General features: G+C 31.6%; 2 protein-coding genes across 2 annotated transcripts; both read left to right on the forward strand.

The window, feature by feature from the left end:
• The first annotated feature begins 6,563 nt into the window (after positions 1–6,563).
• LOC134245226 (perlucin-like) lies at positions 6,564–12,723 on the forward strand. Its single transcript, XM_062727502.1, has 5 exons — positions 6,564–6,658; positions 11,370–11,464; positions 11,534–11,624; positions 12,112–12,346; positions 12,645–12,723. Exons 1-5 carry the CDS (start codon positions 6,604–6,606, stop codon positions 12,658–12,660), a joined length of 492 nt encoding a protein of 163 aa, XP_062583486.1. The 5' UTR covers positions 6,564–6,603; the 3' UTR covers positions 12,661–12,723.
• Positions 12,724–14,850: 2,127 nt separating this feature from the next.
• Positions 14,851–19,066, forward strand: LOC134245227 (perlucin-like). The gene is made up of 5 exons (XM_062727503.1): positions 14,851–15,002; positions 15,223–15,317; positions 15,663–15,753; positions 17,712–17,931; positions 18,938–19,066. The coding sequence occupies exons 1-5, from the start codon at positions 14,963–14,965 to the stop codon at positions 18,975–18,977; spliced, it is 486 nt and encodes a 161-aa protein (XP_062583487.1). The 5' UTR covers positions 14,851–14,962; the 3' UTR covers positions 18,978–19,066.
• The last annotated feature ends 689 nt before the right edge of the window (positions 19,067–19,755 follow it).

The raw sequence follows: 19,755 nt of genomic DNA on the forward strand, positions 1-19,755 counted from the left end.
ACGAAATATTAAAATTTTAAATTCATATTTTCCTTCAAAACATGTTCTTTGAATACAATAGAAATTCTATAATAAAATTTATACCAGTTGAACTTGAACCTGATACATATGTATTTGATATTTATGGCTTAAAAAATTAATGTATCTTTTCAATGAAAATGTTCGGCACTGAACTTCAAATAGTTTGATGTTAATAAAAATTTGCATCAGATTCTCATAATTTATCTTAAGGCATGAGTTTTCGATAGACTGTAATTTTTCTAATTTATGGTGAACTATTAAGAAAAACAGATTTGCATGCCATATTTTTTTCATGAGTCTTCTTTTCAATTTGTATTCAAAGTTGATAATAACTCGGAAAATTTGGGTATTCAAACTGTGACAAAAATTTTTTTGAGAACTTTTCGAATTCCAACGGTGGTTTATTTAGAACAATTGTATTTTTTGATGATTTTAAAACACCATAAAATTCTTTACGAACAAAGATACATAGCAAATCCAGTTAATGTTCTACGAAACCTCTTTATTTATTCCTCACTAAAAGATTCACAACAATGAAGGAGAAACTTCAGGAGTACTGCACAACAGTACAATCTCGAGAAGTGGTGTACATTAGACGTGGATACTTAAAAACTCCAAGGATATTTTGAAGTCTAAAAATCTCTGTAAAAAAACAATAACATCAAAAGTACGACTTTTCAACACTTTATACATGCAACCATTCCCATTATATATTAAATTCCAGGCTTCTTGACACCATAAAGAACTGTTTTTAAATAAAAATGAAACTATATAAACTTATGTAAATATACGTACCTTGTCATTGATCATTTGCACATTCATTTTGTTAGACATACTTTGATGGTATACTGCATGTTATATACTGCCAGAGAGATATTTTATGAAAAGAAACTTAATATGTAAATCATACGCCATTGCATAGTTTAATTTGCTTGTATTAAACCACAAAATTTAGCATGTATTTTTTTTATTTTATTATAATAGCTAAAAATGTTTTGTTGAAATACTAGTTATAAAATAAATAAACATACTAGTATTTTTACCGTCAAATGTGAGCTACTTTCTAGTAGGACATGCTTTTGTATTGAATGAAACCTTTTTTTACCTCAATCATGGACACCAAATTTTACTTATGAAAATGGGAAGAGGGAAAAATTATCTCATAAGACAAAGAAAAACACAAAATCGAGATCAGGACAAAAAAAGAGGATTAAATACTTAAGAGGAACTATTATCCATGGTCTACTCATCAGTACCATAAAGTCAAATGCTGACTGTCTTTTTCATACTAATTGTTAGGCCATTGAATACACTCTAAATTGTCAATTTATCTAATTGAAAAATATGGAGATAACGAACCGTATTTCAGCTCAAATGCCCATTCAAACTACTATATTATTATATACAAATCAAGAGTTACTGTAGAGGAAATTGGGACCAAATAAACATCAGTTTTGTGATCAGGTGCAGTGAAGGATTGACCATCTCCGTGAACTCCTTGTCATCCTTAATGTTTAATGTCATGTCTTCTTAAATATGATAAAGTCATTATTTCTACATACGATTTACAAACAAAGTCGCTCAACAGAATCTTTGATGAAAATCTTGTCTTCGAACAATACCTTTGTGAAAAATCACAAGAGTTTAAAAATGAAATTTTGCAAATGACTAAATACAAGACTAGTATATAAGTATTTCTGAGTTCCATTTTTATTCAAAATACAGTTATCTATGATGCCATAAACCCTGGGTTTTAAGTTATCACAAGATGTTGTGTGAAAATGTTTAGTATTTTAAGGAATAGAACTAAGATTTCATTTTTTTCAATACTCTGTGGAGTTTTTGAAAATCCACATTTATCATTTTCTGAATATGTAACATCCCAGTTGGTCTAAAGAATCTTTCCCACGTCAGTTACATCCTATATCATGAGCCAACTACTGTATCGTTGGTGATTCTTCAGTTTAAAATCCATGTGTGACTCATTATTTTTGCCAAGAGGCAACATTAAACATGTAATTTAATATACTGGTGAATAAATGGGTTCGCGAAGAAGAATATTTGCGAGTAAAAGAAGGTCGAAAAACTCGCAGATATTTCTAGCTCACGAATAAAAATTGGTTTATAGTACTCTAGATCTTACAAAGAGAAAAAAGGGGACTTAGGAAACTGTTTACTAGACCTTGTAACGTGTTTGTTTATAAGGCCAAAATCCGATATGAACTCGATATAAATATTTACATAAAAGTATAAAACTTGCTTAAATTTGAGAGAGAACACTTATACAAGCATGCTCTATATAGAAAATTTGGTTGTCTACACTTTTAAAGAGGATGTATTTTTACACATTATCAAATTAGCAATAGACTGAACCAATAACATTGAAAATTATATCACGGTGTGAATTTTGATAAAACGTTTTTAGTAACATGTTTAAGCTGACTTTTAAATATACTTTTAATTTACTGTAATTACTTTAAACATCATGAAAAACTTTAATTATGCTAATTACTATGTAACTCCAAATGTGGAAATTAATTATTCAATCAATATACTCAACATGTCATGAGTTATTCAATCTAAGCCATCTGTCACTCATTCTCAGAATTGTGCTAATTGCCATTGTTATATTTTATTATTTATATGTTACATGAATCATTGTTAATCAATTAACTCCTAGGCTTCGGATTCTTCGTGTGCAATTTTTGGATTTCCAGAATTCACCCTACCGACTTAAGTTTATAATAAAGTGCTATTCCATCGTCAGCATTTTTATGTTTTATTGTTGCCGGAAAGTTTGACACTTATATTATTTCCCCGGTGATAATTTGGTGGAGATATAAGGGTATATATATATTTTGTAGCAGTTTGATCCTGAGTACCATCAACCGAGTTCCCGACCTATCTTCAACAACACCATGCCAACCTGGAGAAAATATTAAACTTTACCGCTCCTTCCCAACATCTAACCAGCGCCATTGTCTTTTCCTTGGATCACACCAGGACCAGTGAATTTTTGACACCAGGATCCATTCCACGGTGCTATAGGTGCGGGAAACCCCTCTTCCACGGCCACCTTTATACGTGTCCAGCTACACGTTCCGAGTGTTTCGTAACGGAAAACATTTATGCGCAAGCATGTTGAATCTTACCGTTCCTCCCAAAGGAAATCATTTCCATGTCCATCGATACTCAACGATCAAAAAGGATCAAGCCAAGGGGTCAGGACAAGCCTGCTTGAAAAAATGGGAAATGTAGGATCTTTTCAATGAAAGATTCTACTGCAGGTGTGTGCTCGGACTGCCACCAAATCTAGTCAAATGAGTGTTGCTGTTAATAAAAATTTGTCAGCAGACTAAGTCCGTAAGCAAACGGCGCAGGGATTCAAGAAGAATTAAGGACTATTACGATAGATTGCAGTTAGTGAAATCTTTGCCATTCCAAGAGCTAAGTTCCGAAGACATTTGCAATTTATTTAATTCAACTGGCCATTCCATCCAACTGACTGCAATAGAAAATAAAAACAAGACCTTAACGACAAAGATTAGTGAACTAACGAGGAGATGTGAAAATCTGCAAGCAGTGACATCCGCTCTTCATAATCGCATTTCAAAATTGCAAAGCAGCCAAAATGAAACAAACAACGAACGAAGACCAATCAACCCAACCAAACGTGTTATCAAGCAACATCAGTTCCTACCGCTTCCAACACCGACCATCCCTTACTGGAACCGACAACCAAGTGCTCTGCATTTCAGTTCCCGATGATTCCTGAGACAAGGACGTCTCATTTTCCGAAGCGAGAGGGAATTATCACGGTGTGAATTTTGATAAAACATTTTTAGTAACATGTTTAAGCTGACTTTTATATATACTATTAATTTACTGTAATCACTTTAAACATCATGAAAAACTTTAATTATGCTAATTACTATGTAACTCCAAATGTAGAAATTAATTATTCAATCAATATACTCAACATGTCATGAGTTATTCCATCTAAGCCATCTGTCACTCATGCTCAGAATTGTGTTAATTGCCATTGTTATATTTTATTATTTATATGTTACATGAATCATTGTTAATCAGTTAACTCCTAGGCTTCGGATTCTTCGTGTGCAATTTTTGGATTTCCAGAATTCACCCTACCGACTTAAGTTTATAATATATCATCGTTAGCATTTTTATGTTTTATTGTTGCCGGAAAGTTTGACACTTATTTTCCCCGGTGATAATTATATAATATCGTTCTTCGCCGTATCCCTTCCCGTGTCAACAAAAGCTACGAAATATTAAAATTTCTCAATTCATATTTTCTTTCAAAACGTGTTCTTTGAATCTAAACAATAATATAGACATTCTGTAACAAAATTTATTCCAGTTGAACTTGAACCTGATACATATATGTATTCTATATTCATGGCTTAAAAAATTAATGTATCTTTTCAATGAAAGTATTCGGCACTGAACTTAAATCAGTTTGATGTTAATAAAAATTTGCATCAGATTCTCATAATTTATCTTCAGGCATGAGTGTTCGATAGACTTTGAATTTTTTTTAATTATGGTGATCTATTAAGAAACTTTGAATGTACACGTACTATTAATTGATATTAAAGAGATGCTTGATTATCTAATTTACAATTTCCATGTGGTTTTCGGAGACCAGGTCTTCGAAAATTCTATTGGAATTCCTATTGCAAACACTTGCGCTCCGTTTTTAGTAGACTTTTGTTTGTATTCGTATGAAGCAAAATGCACTTAAAACCTTCCACAAGAGAAAAAAAGAAACACTTGCTCTGGCCTTATACCGACATTTAGATATATATCGACGACTAAATATCAATAAACAAGTTACTTCCATTTATATGTCGACTCGATTTATCCTTGTGATTTTGAAATAAAAGATACCACAGAGGTACATAAATATTTTTCATATTAAGAAAATTTAATAGAAAAAGACGTTAATAGTAATCGCAAACTGTCCTTATTTATGTAGCATAAACCTTTATCACCTATATATGGGGTTTATGCCTCTCTCAGTTGATTCCATACGCAAGAGCATGTTCTACGTACGAACAATTTCTAAAATGGCGCATTTAGTATTGACAACAAGATGTTGAAACAAGGATATCAACAGTCTCATTTGACGTCATTCTTTTGCAGCTTATTTCAGTCGATACAATGACATTGTTTTATTCAGTCATTACATTTTATATGCTGACTGACGTTTTTCGTACTAATTGCATTGTTGGGCCATTATTTACTTACTTACTGAATTGTCTACAGTTTATTTCGATTTTCCTGATCATGACAAAAAGTACAAGACGGTTGTGACCGGTTAGACAGCGTATGCTTACTCCTCTATGGCATCTGGTCCCACCCCTGATGATTTTGGAGGTCCATATTTAATCTACTGTCGATTCGTTTTGTTTAAATGAATATACGGGCATCAATACTGTTCGATGTTCCAACATTTTATTCATTATATATTACTATTTTTAAAGACACTTCATATGTAAATGATGACAAATTTTGATTTATGAATAAAATTTAAAAAAAAATGCATACATGTGATTGAATTGCCGTTTTCCGATGACTTTGTTCATCAATAATTCTTTGACAAATATATCATATAAAATTTTATCGTAGAGAATACACTAATATTTTAAATTTAATATGCTAATTTTATCAACCCTCTGGGTCTAATTTCTTTCCAGTTCTTTCTTCCCCTTTTATTGTGCAGTGTGTTTTATTTTTCTTGACTTGAACGAAAAGTACATGTGCAAATGTCATACCACTTGAATTTTCACCAATTCACCGTTTTCATACTTTGTAGAAAAGAATGAAGTAAATCATTTAATATGTTTTCCTTTTCACGTCAGATCTGAAGAGGGTTACTGACCATAAGTTTTTATTAAACTAACTTATAAAAGTTTGATGAGACAAATACAGGAAGTAGAAGTCCGGCAGGAGAAGTATTTTTATTTATTGATAAATCGCTTAAAGATTGAATAAACTGCTCGATATCAATGAACAGGATAAAGGTATTATTCATCCAGCAAAATCTTGCTTTTTTAAGGTAAAGTCATAATACTTGCAGAAAAAAAATCTTAGACCTTGCTCTATGAATTATGCTCACGAAAATAAGACATTAAATCTACAATGATTGATAATGTATAATTGAATAATCCGGCATCATCTAGATACCAGCTTTACTGCATAAAGATCATATAAATAATTTGCCCTAGTGTGTCACTGACATACAAATTGTTGGATATTTAAGGACATTAGTTTTAGTAATCTGAATTGCAAAAAACCTGAAAAATTCCTTTTACTAATCTTGATTTTGACATTTTGTTTAATTTGCATATTTTTGTTGTGTCGCGCTTTTAAATAGTATTTACCACCAATTTCCATTCAAAATAGCAATAACAATTGACTATTGACAGTTATTCCGTCTCGAGTCAATTAATGTCCTAGATACGATCAGAGAGTAGAAATTCTTATCACTCCTGAGACCACACATTATATAACATAATATACGTACAGAGGTATGTTTTTATTACCTAATCAATTTGAATGACAATGTGGAATATAAGTCTGTACCACTGTGTCGTGTTTCTTTCATGTCTGGGTAAGTGCACCTCAAGGCAAAAGAATTTTTATTCATATTACCGAGAACCAATTTGTGTTTTAATATTTACGTTATCTATCAAATATGTGACATATAATTGTGTCATTTGCACATATATTGGTGGAAAATGTTAATATAATTATATGTTTAATCCCACTTTCGGCTTAAATGCTGCTCATAAATTGGTTCGAATATAGTTACAATTGATGCAACAACTATCTCAAATTTTAATGTACCATATATCCGAAAAGTTTTATGTTCATTTTTGACGAATCAGACTCTCCCATTAGAAACTGTGACAGCACAATTAACTGTCTTTTAACATTAATTTGATTATAAAAACGAAAAAGAGACCACGGGCCACAACGCTCACCTGCAACACTTATACATTACCGGTCTTTGTATGATATTTAAAATATACATATGCCTCTCTTTTAAAAAGTTATGTCATAGCCCCCCCCCCCCCTCCCAGCCCCCCCCCCCCCATGATTTATCAATTTTATGGAGTTGATTTGATATCTTAATGTTTTCTACTTAAGGGGGGACCTATGTCGTTCTACGTCAAGGCAGCGTTATGTGACGTCACAATAGCGACGTTTGTTTTTACCTGTTGACTTTTGCAACTGTGATATAGGCATGCCATTGCTGATAATCAATTACGTACAAAATTTACAAAAAGGAAAATTGATTCATCATTAATCACAGTTTTATTTGATTTATGGAGTTTGTTAATATTAGAATTCTCTTCCTTTGGTTGATAATTCATAGCAATTTCTGTTGTGAAAAAATACCCCGATAATATGCTGATATAATAGTGCAAAAAAGAGATAAAATTCAGGAAAGAAAGCGGCTTAACTCAGGGGAAAATGTTTAATTTTATAATTACCATTAATCGATTTTCTGGAGAAAACTAAGAAAAAATTAAGAAATGTACTTGTACGGGTGTATATTTGCTTATTGATTTATATAGCACATGTGGATTTTATTGTATAAAGTCATTCCTAGGTTCTAATAGGCATTGGTTGTTGACGCGGAAATTGGGGAGGGGGGGGGGGGAGAGAAACAGAATGAATGGAATGAAGAAAAAAAATTATCTATTTAAATTGTTTCTAATCAAAACAAAATACTCGTTTTCCGCAAAATAGTATTATATTCAGGTGTTTGTCAGTGCTTACTTACCCTTTTTTAGTGCAGAAAGGTCAATATTTATGACACAAGAGTACAAAAATATCAAAGAAACGTCATATTTCTCGTTTATTTTATCATAAAGGTATACTTTTTTCTTTGTTGAAATAAAGAGATGAATCATTTCTTTCAAAAAATATGAATTACAAAATTTTCACACAAAGACTTTTTAAGATATTACCTGTTATGCATGTCGGAATTGTAAAAAATACGACAAGAAAAATGGGGTAATACTTATATTGTGCTCCATTATAATTTTTCATGCGAGATGGATTTCAATTAATTTGCCTCCATTTTAAAGATACAACTCATATAAATTAAATAAGTGTTGATTTTGAATATGATTTAAAATTTTTGGTTCTTTATGGCGCGTATTTTGGGTAGAACAGTTATGACTGAAAATAATCTATTTTTAGCATTTCCCACTGTTTTTGCACGTGCTCCTGTGTAAAAATAAGCATATAAAGGTATTGTTTTTAATAGCCATTCTCTGTAACCACTTAAACTTCGTTGCCACGCATGGTCACCGATTTTGATGAAACTTCACCCATGCTTAGTACCTGACACAAGAAACAAATGTCAAACAAAATTTCGTTGCTATGTGTCTCGGTTGCTATGGCAACAGCCGGAAAAGTTTGAAAAAACGAGATTTTCAGCCACTTTAAATCTTGACTGTGGCTTAATAAAAACTAGAAAAAGCAAACAAACCATTCTCACAAAAATAAGACACCTTGATGTCACTTATACTGTAAAGAAACTGTTTAGAATATATGTCTAAGTAAGTGGTAACCAAGGTTACATTTGGAATACATTTAAAATGCTGAAATATGCTGAAAAACACCCCGTATTCACTAATGGTAGGTGTTACATGCTCAAACTCAATCAACGACTTAAGAAAAACAATGAAAATGTTTGACCTTAAGTATATAAGTATAAGCAATATTATTCTATAAATAACTTTTATGGTTGCCATGGTAACACAGTGTAACCATGCAAAACCAGTGACTAAGATTCGGTTAATGCTACTGTCTTGAGGAAAAACATGAAAATTCAAGACTGGAAAACATGCATCATTAGGACCTTGCAACACCAAAACCATAAGAAAAATTGGGTATAATTGCTACTTTGCAGTGTTACCATGGAAACAAAGTACCAATGCTTAAAAGTGAATTATTTTTCGCTGCATTAAGAATTAAATTGCCATTTAATCAAGAAACAAATTAAAGGACTCAGCTTGAATAGTACTTATGTGTTAGAACTGAAGCTTAATATCATATATTGATAAAATTCGATGAAGAAAACAACACTGTTGCTATGGTTACCAAGAAGGGAAAATGTTCGATTTTGTGAACTTTATATCAATATTAAACCCTGTGTGCCAACTTCTTGCATCCACTTAGAGATTGGACGATGGTCAAAATTAAAAGTCAGGTTAGCTGTTAATAAATATCAATCATAAAAGTTTTGGGAATCTACATTAAAGGGTACGTATCCAAGGAAAGAAAATATTTTTCAGGTTTTTAAGCATATATTTTCTTTCCATAGCAACGCTCTATTTATAGAATCTAATCTGAATTTTTTCAAATGGGAAAACTAGGAGCACACCAACATCTTTAAAAATTGATCATTAATTATGAGGAAATGTGCTTTTTTAAAAGATAGGGTCAGATTTAAACATACAGAGTGTAACTTTGAAGGCTCTCTGTGGTATAAAAACCTTGGCAACCATTGCCAATCAAAATGAAATATCATATTTTGTTAATGCTATATGTTTCAATGCTCTTTTTTCTATTATTGGGTCACATTTCATCCTATAATTGCTTTTTATTTTTACCTGTATGACTTTATAAAATTCAATGAATATTTTTCTTTACTTTTGAATACTTTGTTACCATAGGAACGTATGTAATAGTTGATTTACCAAACATGTTTATCATGCATTTCAGACATCTGACCTTCAACTTTTGGAAACAGTCATTGCCAATTGTTTGCTTTGCCGCAAATGTTTACGATGGGGCTCTAAACATGTTAAAAAATGCCATTTTTCGAACTTTAAGACATGTTGCCATGGTAACTATAAAACATAGCAACCAATTTTTGCCTGATTTCAGTTTAGGGTATCAATGACTTTTATCATAGAGAGTTTGGAGAAATTCTGAGACTATGCGTGCCACAGCTCCTATATGAAATTTCAAGTCGTTACAGAGAATGGCTCTTAATACCTAAAAATTAAGAGCAAGTGGTCAGGAAAGAAATGTCAAAGTTTTGAAAATTTCACACAAAGACTTTTCGGACATAGGTCCCCCCTTAAACAAAAATTTGCTGTTTTGGATTACTGAGATAACAAACAACAATCCATCCAATCAATTTTTAAAAAACACGATTCGTTAACAGGGTAAAAAACGAATCCCTGGTATCACCAGACGGACAAGTGACTAGGAGGAGTAATCATGTCTTATCGACAGACCACACCCACCGAGCTTTCTGTGTTATTAGATAAACGGAGATATATATAGACATGATTAAAAGAAAACAATGGTCCAAGAAATGGTGTTGAAAATGTCACTTAAATTAACGATTAATTGTTCATTTATAAGTTAACAAGGTCATAATAACGACTGTAGACTGAAAAATATAGAAGACCCTTGAGAGCCATATACTATCAAGTTATCTGTCAGTAGCTTGCTTCGGTTAAAAATCCTACCCAACACATTCGATTACAAACAAAATTATTTTGGAGATATAAAACAATGTGCAGTTAAATATTGCCACATAACTAGAGGACTTTGACTAGAAAAAAATTGAATTGATACGGTTATTTAAAGCTCCTTTAAATTTTTATGTTAAAGGAATATTGATTTAGCTCACACGGCTATAAGCCCAATGTGAGTTTTCCTGATAATTTATTCACGCCAATTATATGTGTCTGTCTCTCTGCCAGTTCCTCCTTCTATAAACTTTTCACATTTTTGACTGATTTTCTAGAACTATTAGATCAGTTTCAATGAAACTTGCCTCCAACATCCTTTTTTAAATGCCATTAATAATTTTTGAAATACAGAAACGCATTTTTTGTTCATGGGGGATAATAGTTTCTTGACTCTATTTTAAAATTTTCTCAGGAATCATTGGGTTTGAAATTTTATATTTGTAATGAGAAAATCTTCATTAATAATAGTAAATTTTACTTTTTTTCAAAAATATTGCAGGTAGGATAAGATCACAATATTCAATGGCGTTCAAATTTTGACATAGGGATTCAAAAAATTAAATTCTTTTAATCGATAACATCGCCCATAGTTTCTACCGTGTTTGTTGTAGGTGAAATGAAGTTGCATAATTTTTTTGCTAAAATTGGTGTGTTAAATATAATCATTTTTATTTTGTAATAATTTTTCCTTACTGTATGAAATTTCATTCACGTTTCAGTGGTTAAATCACAAAATTTATTTCTCAGTGCAATACAAGTTGATCAGAATTAAATGTTTTTGTTACAAAATTTGTTCTTTATTTGCTTTTCTTTTAGGTCTATATCAGTCATGTTGTCCGGAAGGCTGGGTAAAGGGAAGGAACTCTTGCTACTATCCCAGTAGTGAAAGTGCCAGCTGGCTGGCAGCGTCGGTAAATCTCTCTCTCTCTTGTGCTCCCGTTTTTTTTTCTGCAAAAAAAGTAAATTATATTATTTTTCAGGCAAAATGTCGAGCCATGCAAAGTAACCTCGTGATAATTAACGACCATGATGAAAATCATTTTGTGACTGGTATGATTAAAGAGTATATTCGTAAGTATAAACATTAAGCTTTCTCTATTATAAGATAAATACGACAAATATTAAATACGTTTTATTCGGAGTAATGCATACATGTATTGTTTATTATTTTTTTTAATATAAATCACTTAGTACTGTTATTGTATGAGTATAATCTTATTTTTCAAATTTTAGATGTGATAATGTGCACTCTTAGGGGACACATATTTGTGTAACATAAGAGTTTGAATATTCGAATATTTTCACATCGAATGTCATTTATTTACAGACTTTAAACAATCGATTTTTTTCTGTGAAAAAAATATCAGCATACATTTTAAAGAACATGAATGGTTGAATCGGACTTTGTATTACTTTTATCTTTTAATAAGCCTGAAAAAATGAAATATTAATACACATAAAAGTATTAAAAAAACACACACACAGCCTAGTTGAAAGACATTTTACGTGGTAATATTTGTATAAAAGTAGTGGGGACTTACTGATATTTTTATATCAGAGGCATATATCCACAACTTCTGGCTTGATGGCACAGATGCTAATCATGAGGGACATTTTATATGGCACTCTACAAATCAGCCTCTTCATTACAATAACTGGAATGTACATGAACCGAGCGGAGGAAATGAAAACTGTATAGAAATGTTAGTCAAAGAATATGCCACTCCAAGCACAATTGGAAAGTGGAACGACAAAATATGCTCTAACCTTAATCACTTTGTATGTGAAAGAAGGTAGGTGATGGCGACTTTTTTCTAAGAAATATTGTTAAAGGATACCATAAATGAACTTTGAAATACAGTTGAACTTCAATTAATTGAATATAGCTGATATCTCGAATACAATGGATTTGTCGAAGTGTTTTGAAAGTTTCAACTACTTAGTCGTTAAACATTTTCGAACGATATATCAATTACCTGAATATATCTGAGTTTAATTTTAATCGGTCTGACCCAGTTTGAGATAACAAGGTTTGATTGTGCTTGAACCAGATACTTTTAAATAATAAGAAACATAATCTTTTTCTTTCAGCGTTGATGGTTCTTGATCATCTACGTCATTTGAGGTCATTTTGTAAAAAAAAAAATTAAATTAAATCATACCAGCACTTTTTATTGTTGTTCTATTCTGCAATTCCTTCTTTGTTTTCGTGAATGGAATGTGCGTTTTAAAATTATTTGAATGCCTCCTTGACTGTTTCTTCTGTTTTCAAAAGAAGCCCTTGGAAACCAGTTTGAAAAATATTCACGCACGGAGCTTATATGCGGTTATCATGTATAAACTTCATTCCAAACTTAAACAAAATACCACAAATGATATTAAAAAGCAATTCTTTTTATTCATTTAGTTTTTTGATCGATAGGTTTGATAAATTTTCATAAGACATGTAACAACATTGCCTTTTTTTGTAAGGTTCATTAATTGCATTGTATTTTAGAAAATGTGCAAGTGGTAATCCAACTTATACCACTAAATCCCTTTTTCTAATTAGCAAATTCCTCAAAGTTTTATGTCAGGTTTTAATATTTTATATATTCCCAACAACCAAAATGAAATTGAATTACCATACCTAACTGGATTTCAAAATTCCATAATAAAAATCCTTACAAACTAAGATATATAGCGGGTTCCAGTAAATGTTCTACCAAGAAGCCTCTTTCAACCCTCAATAAAATATTTACAGCGGTGAAGAAGAAACTTCAGAAGTATTGTACCAAATTATATTCGAGAAATGGTGTAAATTAATCCGATGTGGATGCTTAAAAAGTAGCTTTTAGAAAATGTGAAATCGCAAAATTTTCCCAAATCAATAACACGAAAACTTATGACTTTTCATCTCAATATACAACTATTACCCACGATAAATTAAAGTCCAGGGGCCCGTTTTACAAAAGAAGTTACGACTAAGACCAAAAACTTATGGTGATTGTAAAATTTTGCAAAATTAATAATTCTCTGAGAAATTGTTTGTGTAAAAAATATCTTACCATATTCCTTTTATAAGGTTTAAATTAATTTTCGATATAATGTTTACTAAAAAGTTATATGAAGAATTAATTTGGTCTTAAGTCGTAAGTCCTTTTGTAATATGGGTCCCTGGCTTTTCTACATTATAGACGGCTGCTTTATAAGAAAAATGGACCTCGTTAATATACGTACCTTTTTTTTTAAAAACTCTGATTGTACACACACGTACTTTAAAATTTATATTGAAAAGATACTTTCTGATTCTTTCTAATGGACGAAATCTATGTAGCTTTCGGAGTTCAGGTTTTCCAACAGTCTGTTAGAATTGGGTATGAATTGCGCCCCGTTGTAAGCAGACCTATTTTTATTCATATGAAGTTCATATGAAGCCCAATGTAATCAAAATCATCTACACGTCTAGATAAAGAAAACACTGTTTGCTGTGGCCCTCAACTTGACATATAGATACATCGATGACATAGTTACTTCAATTCATATGTCAATGTCGACTCGATATATCCCAAAGGCCTTGAAATAAATGAAGTACAATGTATTACACATCTGTTTCATATGAGAATAATTTTCTAGAAAAAAAAGGTAATTGTAACCTAACAATCAAATCTGATGCTCAGTCTGCCATGACACCTGATCCTACCTCAGATGTTTTAGACGTCCGTGTTTTCAATGTTCCGGAAATGCACTTTTAAGCCTGGCCTGAATACTATACCGTTTTCTCTGAATATAAACGTCATTGTCTTTGCATCTTTTGATTGTTTTGTTCATTTTGATTGTTCTTATGATCATATGACCGAAAGTTTCCAAATGGGTCTCAAATTCAGCAGACTCATTTTAAGCTTTGTCATTTGAAGAATTTTATTTTTTAATATCTGAATGAAAAACTCATTTTGTCATTTTAAAAGAGGAGTGTCTTATTTGTGTAATTATACAATTGTCTCAAGATGTAAAGATGAGTATAACACACAGAGAATATTTTTTTTAAAAAGATCTATAAACAATATAAATTTGTAAAGAGATCATAAAACACAGAGCCTTAGAAATGATACTTCCTGTTAACTTGAGGAGCTTTGTTTGGTTGAAACTGACCCCGCTACTGGTTATGCAGAAGTCAAGAATTTGAAAAGTTTACAGACAACAAAGAAAAGATACTGATGGACGCCAGACTCCATTAGGTGAGAAAAGCCTTCTTGTTTTGTCTCAGGTGAGGTAAAACCCTGCAAAATTATGAGTGCATTTTTCTTTGTCTTCAAATTAGTATATTTCAGGCAATTGTATTCGTAACCTTTCGTTCAAAAGGGATTGAGATAAGGATATTCTTATTGCATACATTTGGGTCAAATCAGGTTGTGATAAGTGGGAAGACAATGACCATTTTACAAATACTTCTAATTATCAGTCTAGCAGGTAAAAATAGTTCATTTACCTTTAAATCAATATTTTTAATGAGACCTAGGTAATTTTGAAAAGTAGCCTATCCTATATCAATGACAACTAAACTTTTGGCTGTGAAATCGAAACATTTTATCATTGATTCAGTAGTCATTCAGTAGTTTCTTATTTTACTAAAACTAATAGTCTAATGCTACTTTTTTGTTTACCTTTATATTGTATCGTATGTTGACAGGTCTGGTGCTGTCTTGTTGTCCCGATGGGTGGATAAAGGGAAAGAACTCCTGTTATTTTATCAGTCCAAGAACCGTCGTCTGGTCCGAAGCATCGGTAATTTTTTCATACCACCAGAGATGTTAATAGTAAGATAATTGGTTCAAACACAGAGTCCTGTCATATTTCATGTGGTCGCTTGTATATGTGTACACCTAACTCCAGGTGCTTGTTTAATTTATTAATAACGCGAACAAACATTATTAAAAATGCAAAATAATTTGCTATTCATATATTACCATCAAGTATGTTTGGTATAAGAAATATTCATTCCAATGATTCACATACCCGGTTATAATTGATTGATATTTTTATTTTTGCATAAAATAAACTGATTTACAATTGCACAAACATTAAAAAGTACCCAAATTGGCAAAAAACTATAATTGTGTGTGTTTTCAGAGCATTTGTCAAGCATTCCATGGTGAGCTAGCTGTTATCAACGATGCCGAAGAAAACGCACTTATTGGCAAAATTATCACAAACATAAGAGGTAATTCTTTATATATCATAATGAATAAAATGTATTGAGGGAGAATGAAAATCATCTAACCCTAAGTGTTCAATAATTCAAAAGTATAAAAAAAAATGGTTAGAATACAAAATCAGGACAGACTGGTCTAAGCTGACAAAGCAGGTGACAACAGTGTTTTTTTGTAAAGCTCATTATTTTTATTATATTCTAGAGGATCTTGAATATATTTCTACAAGTGGTAATCCAACTTATAATCATACCCATACGTATAGCTCCCTTTCTAAGGAGGAAATTCTTTTAAATCATATGTCAGTTTTGATTTTTTGTTTTGTTTTTCCAACAACCTGAATGAATTTCAACTACCATATTTATACTGGGTTCAAAAACTTTATAAAAATCCTTACAACCAAAGATACATTGCGGGTTCCAGTACATTATCAACCAAGCAGCTGTCTTTACATTGTACTCCTAACAAAAATATTAACAGCAGTGAAGGAAAAATTCGAAAGTACTGTACAACAATATAACTGAGAAGTTGTGTAAATCGATGCAGAGGCTTTAAAATTTAAGGGACTCGAGAATTTTACCAAATAAAGAACATAATAAACTTACGACTTTTCAACTCTATATACTTGTATAAACATTCCCCGCAACAAATTAAAGTCGAGGCTTTTTGAACTCATTGACAGTTGCTTTTTCAATAAAAATGGAATTCGTAAAATTACTTACTTTGCAAAATGTTTTGTTGTAAAAAAAAAATTGATTGCATCTACAATTACACTGAAGTTGGTATTAAAAGATGCTTGAGTTTCTGATTGACATTATCTAAGTGAATTTTGGAGACTAGGTATGCCAACCATCCGTTGGAATTCATATGGGTATGAATTAAGTATAATTTATTCAAAATCTTCTATATAAGAAGAAGAAAACACTTGCAGTGGCCTTCAACTCGAAAATTAAGATATATATTGATTAACGATAGGTATTTACATTCATATGTCGACACGTTACATCCAAGTGAGCCAGTGAGCCTGAAATTAAAGATACCACAGAGTTTGACACATCTGTTTCATACTTGGGTATTATATTTATAGTAGAAAAAACGTTAATGGTAACCGACAAAAAAGCTTTATGATAAACTTGACTTCAACTTTTCAATTGTCAACTTCCATTTCTTATGCAGCAATATACCCCTTATCATTTGCATAGGGGTTTATTTCTCTAAGTTAATTCGATACGCAAGAAGATGCTGTACGTAATCAGATGATATTTGAATACTTCATGAATGAGGGAAGTTGAGGATGAAAAGATAAATCATTTAGTATGTCGTACAATTTAGTTGTTAATTGGTCTTTATCGTCTATCCCAGACAGTACAATTTCTTTTCCCCCTATTTTGCAAAGAGATACTTTCATCGAATTTAAATATACTGACACTCAAAAGAAACGCAACACCCTAATTTTAGGGTAAAAATTATATACAGGATATAACTATGTACCAAAAAAAGTTAGGACATCTTTAACTTTGCCAAATCACTCATTTAACGGTTGAATGATTTTCATTCCATTACCAGAAGTTGATTCAGCCCTCTTAACAGAAATCAAAAATTAGTATTTTTAATAAAAATGTTGACAATATTTTGGGTTTTCAAGGTTTTGTAGCTGTTAATAATTAGATCAACTAAGATTCCGGAAAAACTTCTTTCTTTTTCCGGATGTGTTGCCCATATTTCCTCAAAATCACGCATTTTCATTGCTTATGCTTCAAATTCTCAAAATAAAGAAAAAGGAGAGCTGCAGATGCACATATACACTACATAATGACTTTTCGGGCTCGTGTGTTTCAAAAGCATGAATAACAGTTCCTTGACCGGAAGTCCAAGGGTTACTACACTACGCCAAGTTAGAGAAAGTTTAAAGATAACATTAAAAATGAATCAGTCAAAACTTTTAATTATCGACATTGTAATTGTACAGGTGCCTTAACGACAAACCTTTGGATAGATGGATCCGACAGAATGATAGAAGGAGAGTGGTATTGGGCGTCAACAATGGAAAGATTTGATTACAAAAACTGGGCAATCAACGAACCAAATGACCAGAAGGAGTTAGAGGACTGCCTAGAAATATACCCGACCGGCTTCACGTGGAACGATAATAGATGTAACATCCTTAATCACTTCATATGTGAGAAAGAGTAAGTTTTCTTATATTTGTAGGGGATAAAAATGTATAAAACCCCGAACATGGCCACGAAAAAAGATATATTTATTTTTAGCTTTTCATAATTCATTTTAATCTTGAAAAGCACACTAACGAAATATATATCTAGAAGAATGTTTCGATATATTTTTGTACATGTAAATATTATTTTCAATAATTATGAAAAGATAAATTGTATCATTATGTGACATTTTCATTTTCAATAAATCTTCGGTCAGTGTGGAAGATATTATGTCCGATCAAGAGACTCCAGAATTCTGCAAACTCTAGAAATGATAAACGTTTACTATTTTATCATACCGATATAAAATTTAAATTAAAAAAATGTATCAAAGCTCCATTCAAATCTACGATTATTAACAGCCGACTTGTGGTTTATTAAAATTGTCGTCTGCTGGTGTTAATAATGACGTAATAGGGTGACTAGTATGTCACTTATTGCGTATTCTATACGTCACACCTCCGTCTATAACGTCAATGATTAGGAATATCATGAAATTGTAGAAATAAAAATATTTTTAGGGGCCGACAGTTTGCAGGCATAGAGCAAATATTATTACTAGATTAATTTCAGTTAGAGAGTTGTAGATCTTACAATAATTGCTATCATTGTTCTAAAACACAATAGTTCTAAAACACAATAGTTCAGTGACAAGGTAAGCAAAACAGTTCATGTCATGTCTCAATGGAAGACATATACCTAATGTTCTATGAATAAACACGAATTTGCACTCTTTTGAGGTCATGTAATATATGTTCTTATGCGTCTTTCTACTATCTATCTGTGTGTGTTTTTATTATCAACGAATGTTCAAAGTTTGAAAGACATTTTCAATTTCGTGCAATTATCTTACATACTCCATGAAGTCTTCATTTGGAATAAACTTCCTCGGTAATCTCTTTCTTTGGTTTTAACTCAACTTTTAGATGTTATATAGTAATCGTTATGAAACTTACCTTGTTTTTTAATTTCATTTCAGAATAGAAGCAACTGACCTTGTTGGACAAATTATTGGTTAAAATAAGAATTCTGTGAGACTTCATTACATGTATTAATAAACTTAACATCAACTAAAAAGGCTTGTCCTCTCCTGACTCTGGATGAAAAAAATTGGGTAGGAAGACAAAGCATTCTTTTTATTTTCAAATATGACTTCAAGGTAAAATAGTTACTTATTTATTGAAAAATTTGTGTGTGAAAAAATTGATTCCTGGAAGTTAAAAAAGTTGGGTTTTTTTAGTAGGTTCTGTTCAGTCAGACGATTGAGAGAGGGGAAACATTTTTTTAAAGATTGCCTAGTCAATTATTGTTTAATAAGTTTTTCTTTTTGTGTCGCCTGCAGTACAAAAGGTTCCTTTGGAATTCCTTAACCCGACATTCATCTGTCTTGTTGTAAATTCAGAATTTACAACATGAAACTATGCAATAATACTTAAGACGATTGATTTAACTTCAGTTGTTTTTTTTTTCTTACTTTGAAAGTATTATTGTTTAGTTTGATGTTTAAAATATACACGTGCACTGTACTGAAGGTTCCTCCTTTTACGCTTTCAGCTTGAAGCTAGGTTGTACATGTTGTGGCTTTCGTTGCATCAACCCATAATGAAGAATTAAACACAACATGATAAAAGGAACTGACATTTTATTGTGATACTAATAACTATAACCAACTCGGCTGGTTTTCATGGAAGGTAGCAAGAAAATAGATGTTCCTTCAATTCTCCTATATAGGGTAAAACGAGAAATCGTTTGTAACAAACTGGCTGCCTTGAGGAAATCCAACACAATCGAGCGCAA

The sequence above is a fragment of the Saccostrea cucullata genome, unplaced genomic scaffold, assembly GCF_032062105.1.
Source record: "Saccostrea cucullata isolate Sc308-1 unplaced genomic scaffold, CSIRO_AGI_Scuc_v1 ctg274, whole genome shotgun sequence".
In the NCBI taxonomy this organism is placed as follows: domain Eukaryota; kingdom Metazoa; phylum Mollusca; class Bivalvia; order Ostreida; family Ostreidae; genus Saccostrea; species Saccostrea cuccullata.

Bases quoted from the DNA above. Each gene is read 5' to 3' on its own strand.
- LOC134245226 (XM_062727502.1), top strand. From the start codon at position 6,604: ATGACAATGTGGAATATAAGTCTGTACCACTGTGTCGTGTTTCTTTCA. The intron at 6,659-11,369 runs GTAAGTGCACCT...CTTTTCTTTTAG, and splicing joins CGTGTTTCTTTCATGTCTGG to GTCTATATCAGTCATGTTGT. The intron at 11,465-11,533 runs GTAAATCTCTCT...ATTATTTTTCAG, and splicing joins CCAGCTGGCTGGCAGCGTCG to GCAAAATGTCGAGCCATGCA.
- LOC134245227 (XM_062727503.1), top strand. From the start codon at position 14,963: ATGACCATTTTACAAATACTTCTAATTATCAGTCTAGCAG. The intron at 15,003-15,222 runs GTAAAAATAGTT...GTATGTTGACAG, and splicing joins TCTAATTATCAGTCTAGCAG to GTCTGGTGCTGTCTTGTTGT. The intron at 17,932-18,937 runs GTAAGTTTTCTT...ATTTCATTTCAG, and splicing joins CACTTCATATGTGAGAAAGA to AATAGAAGCAACTGACCTTG.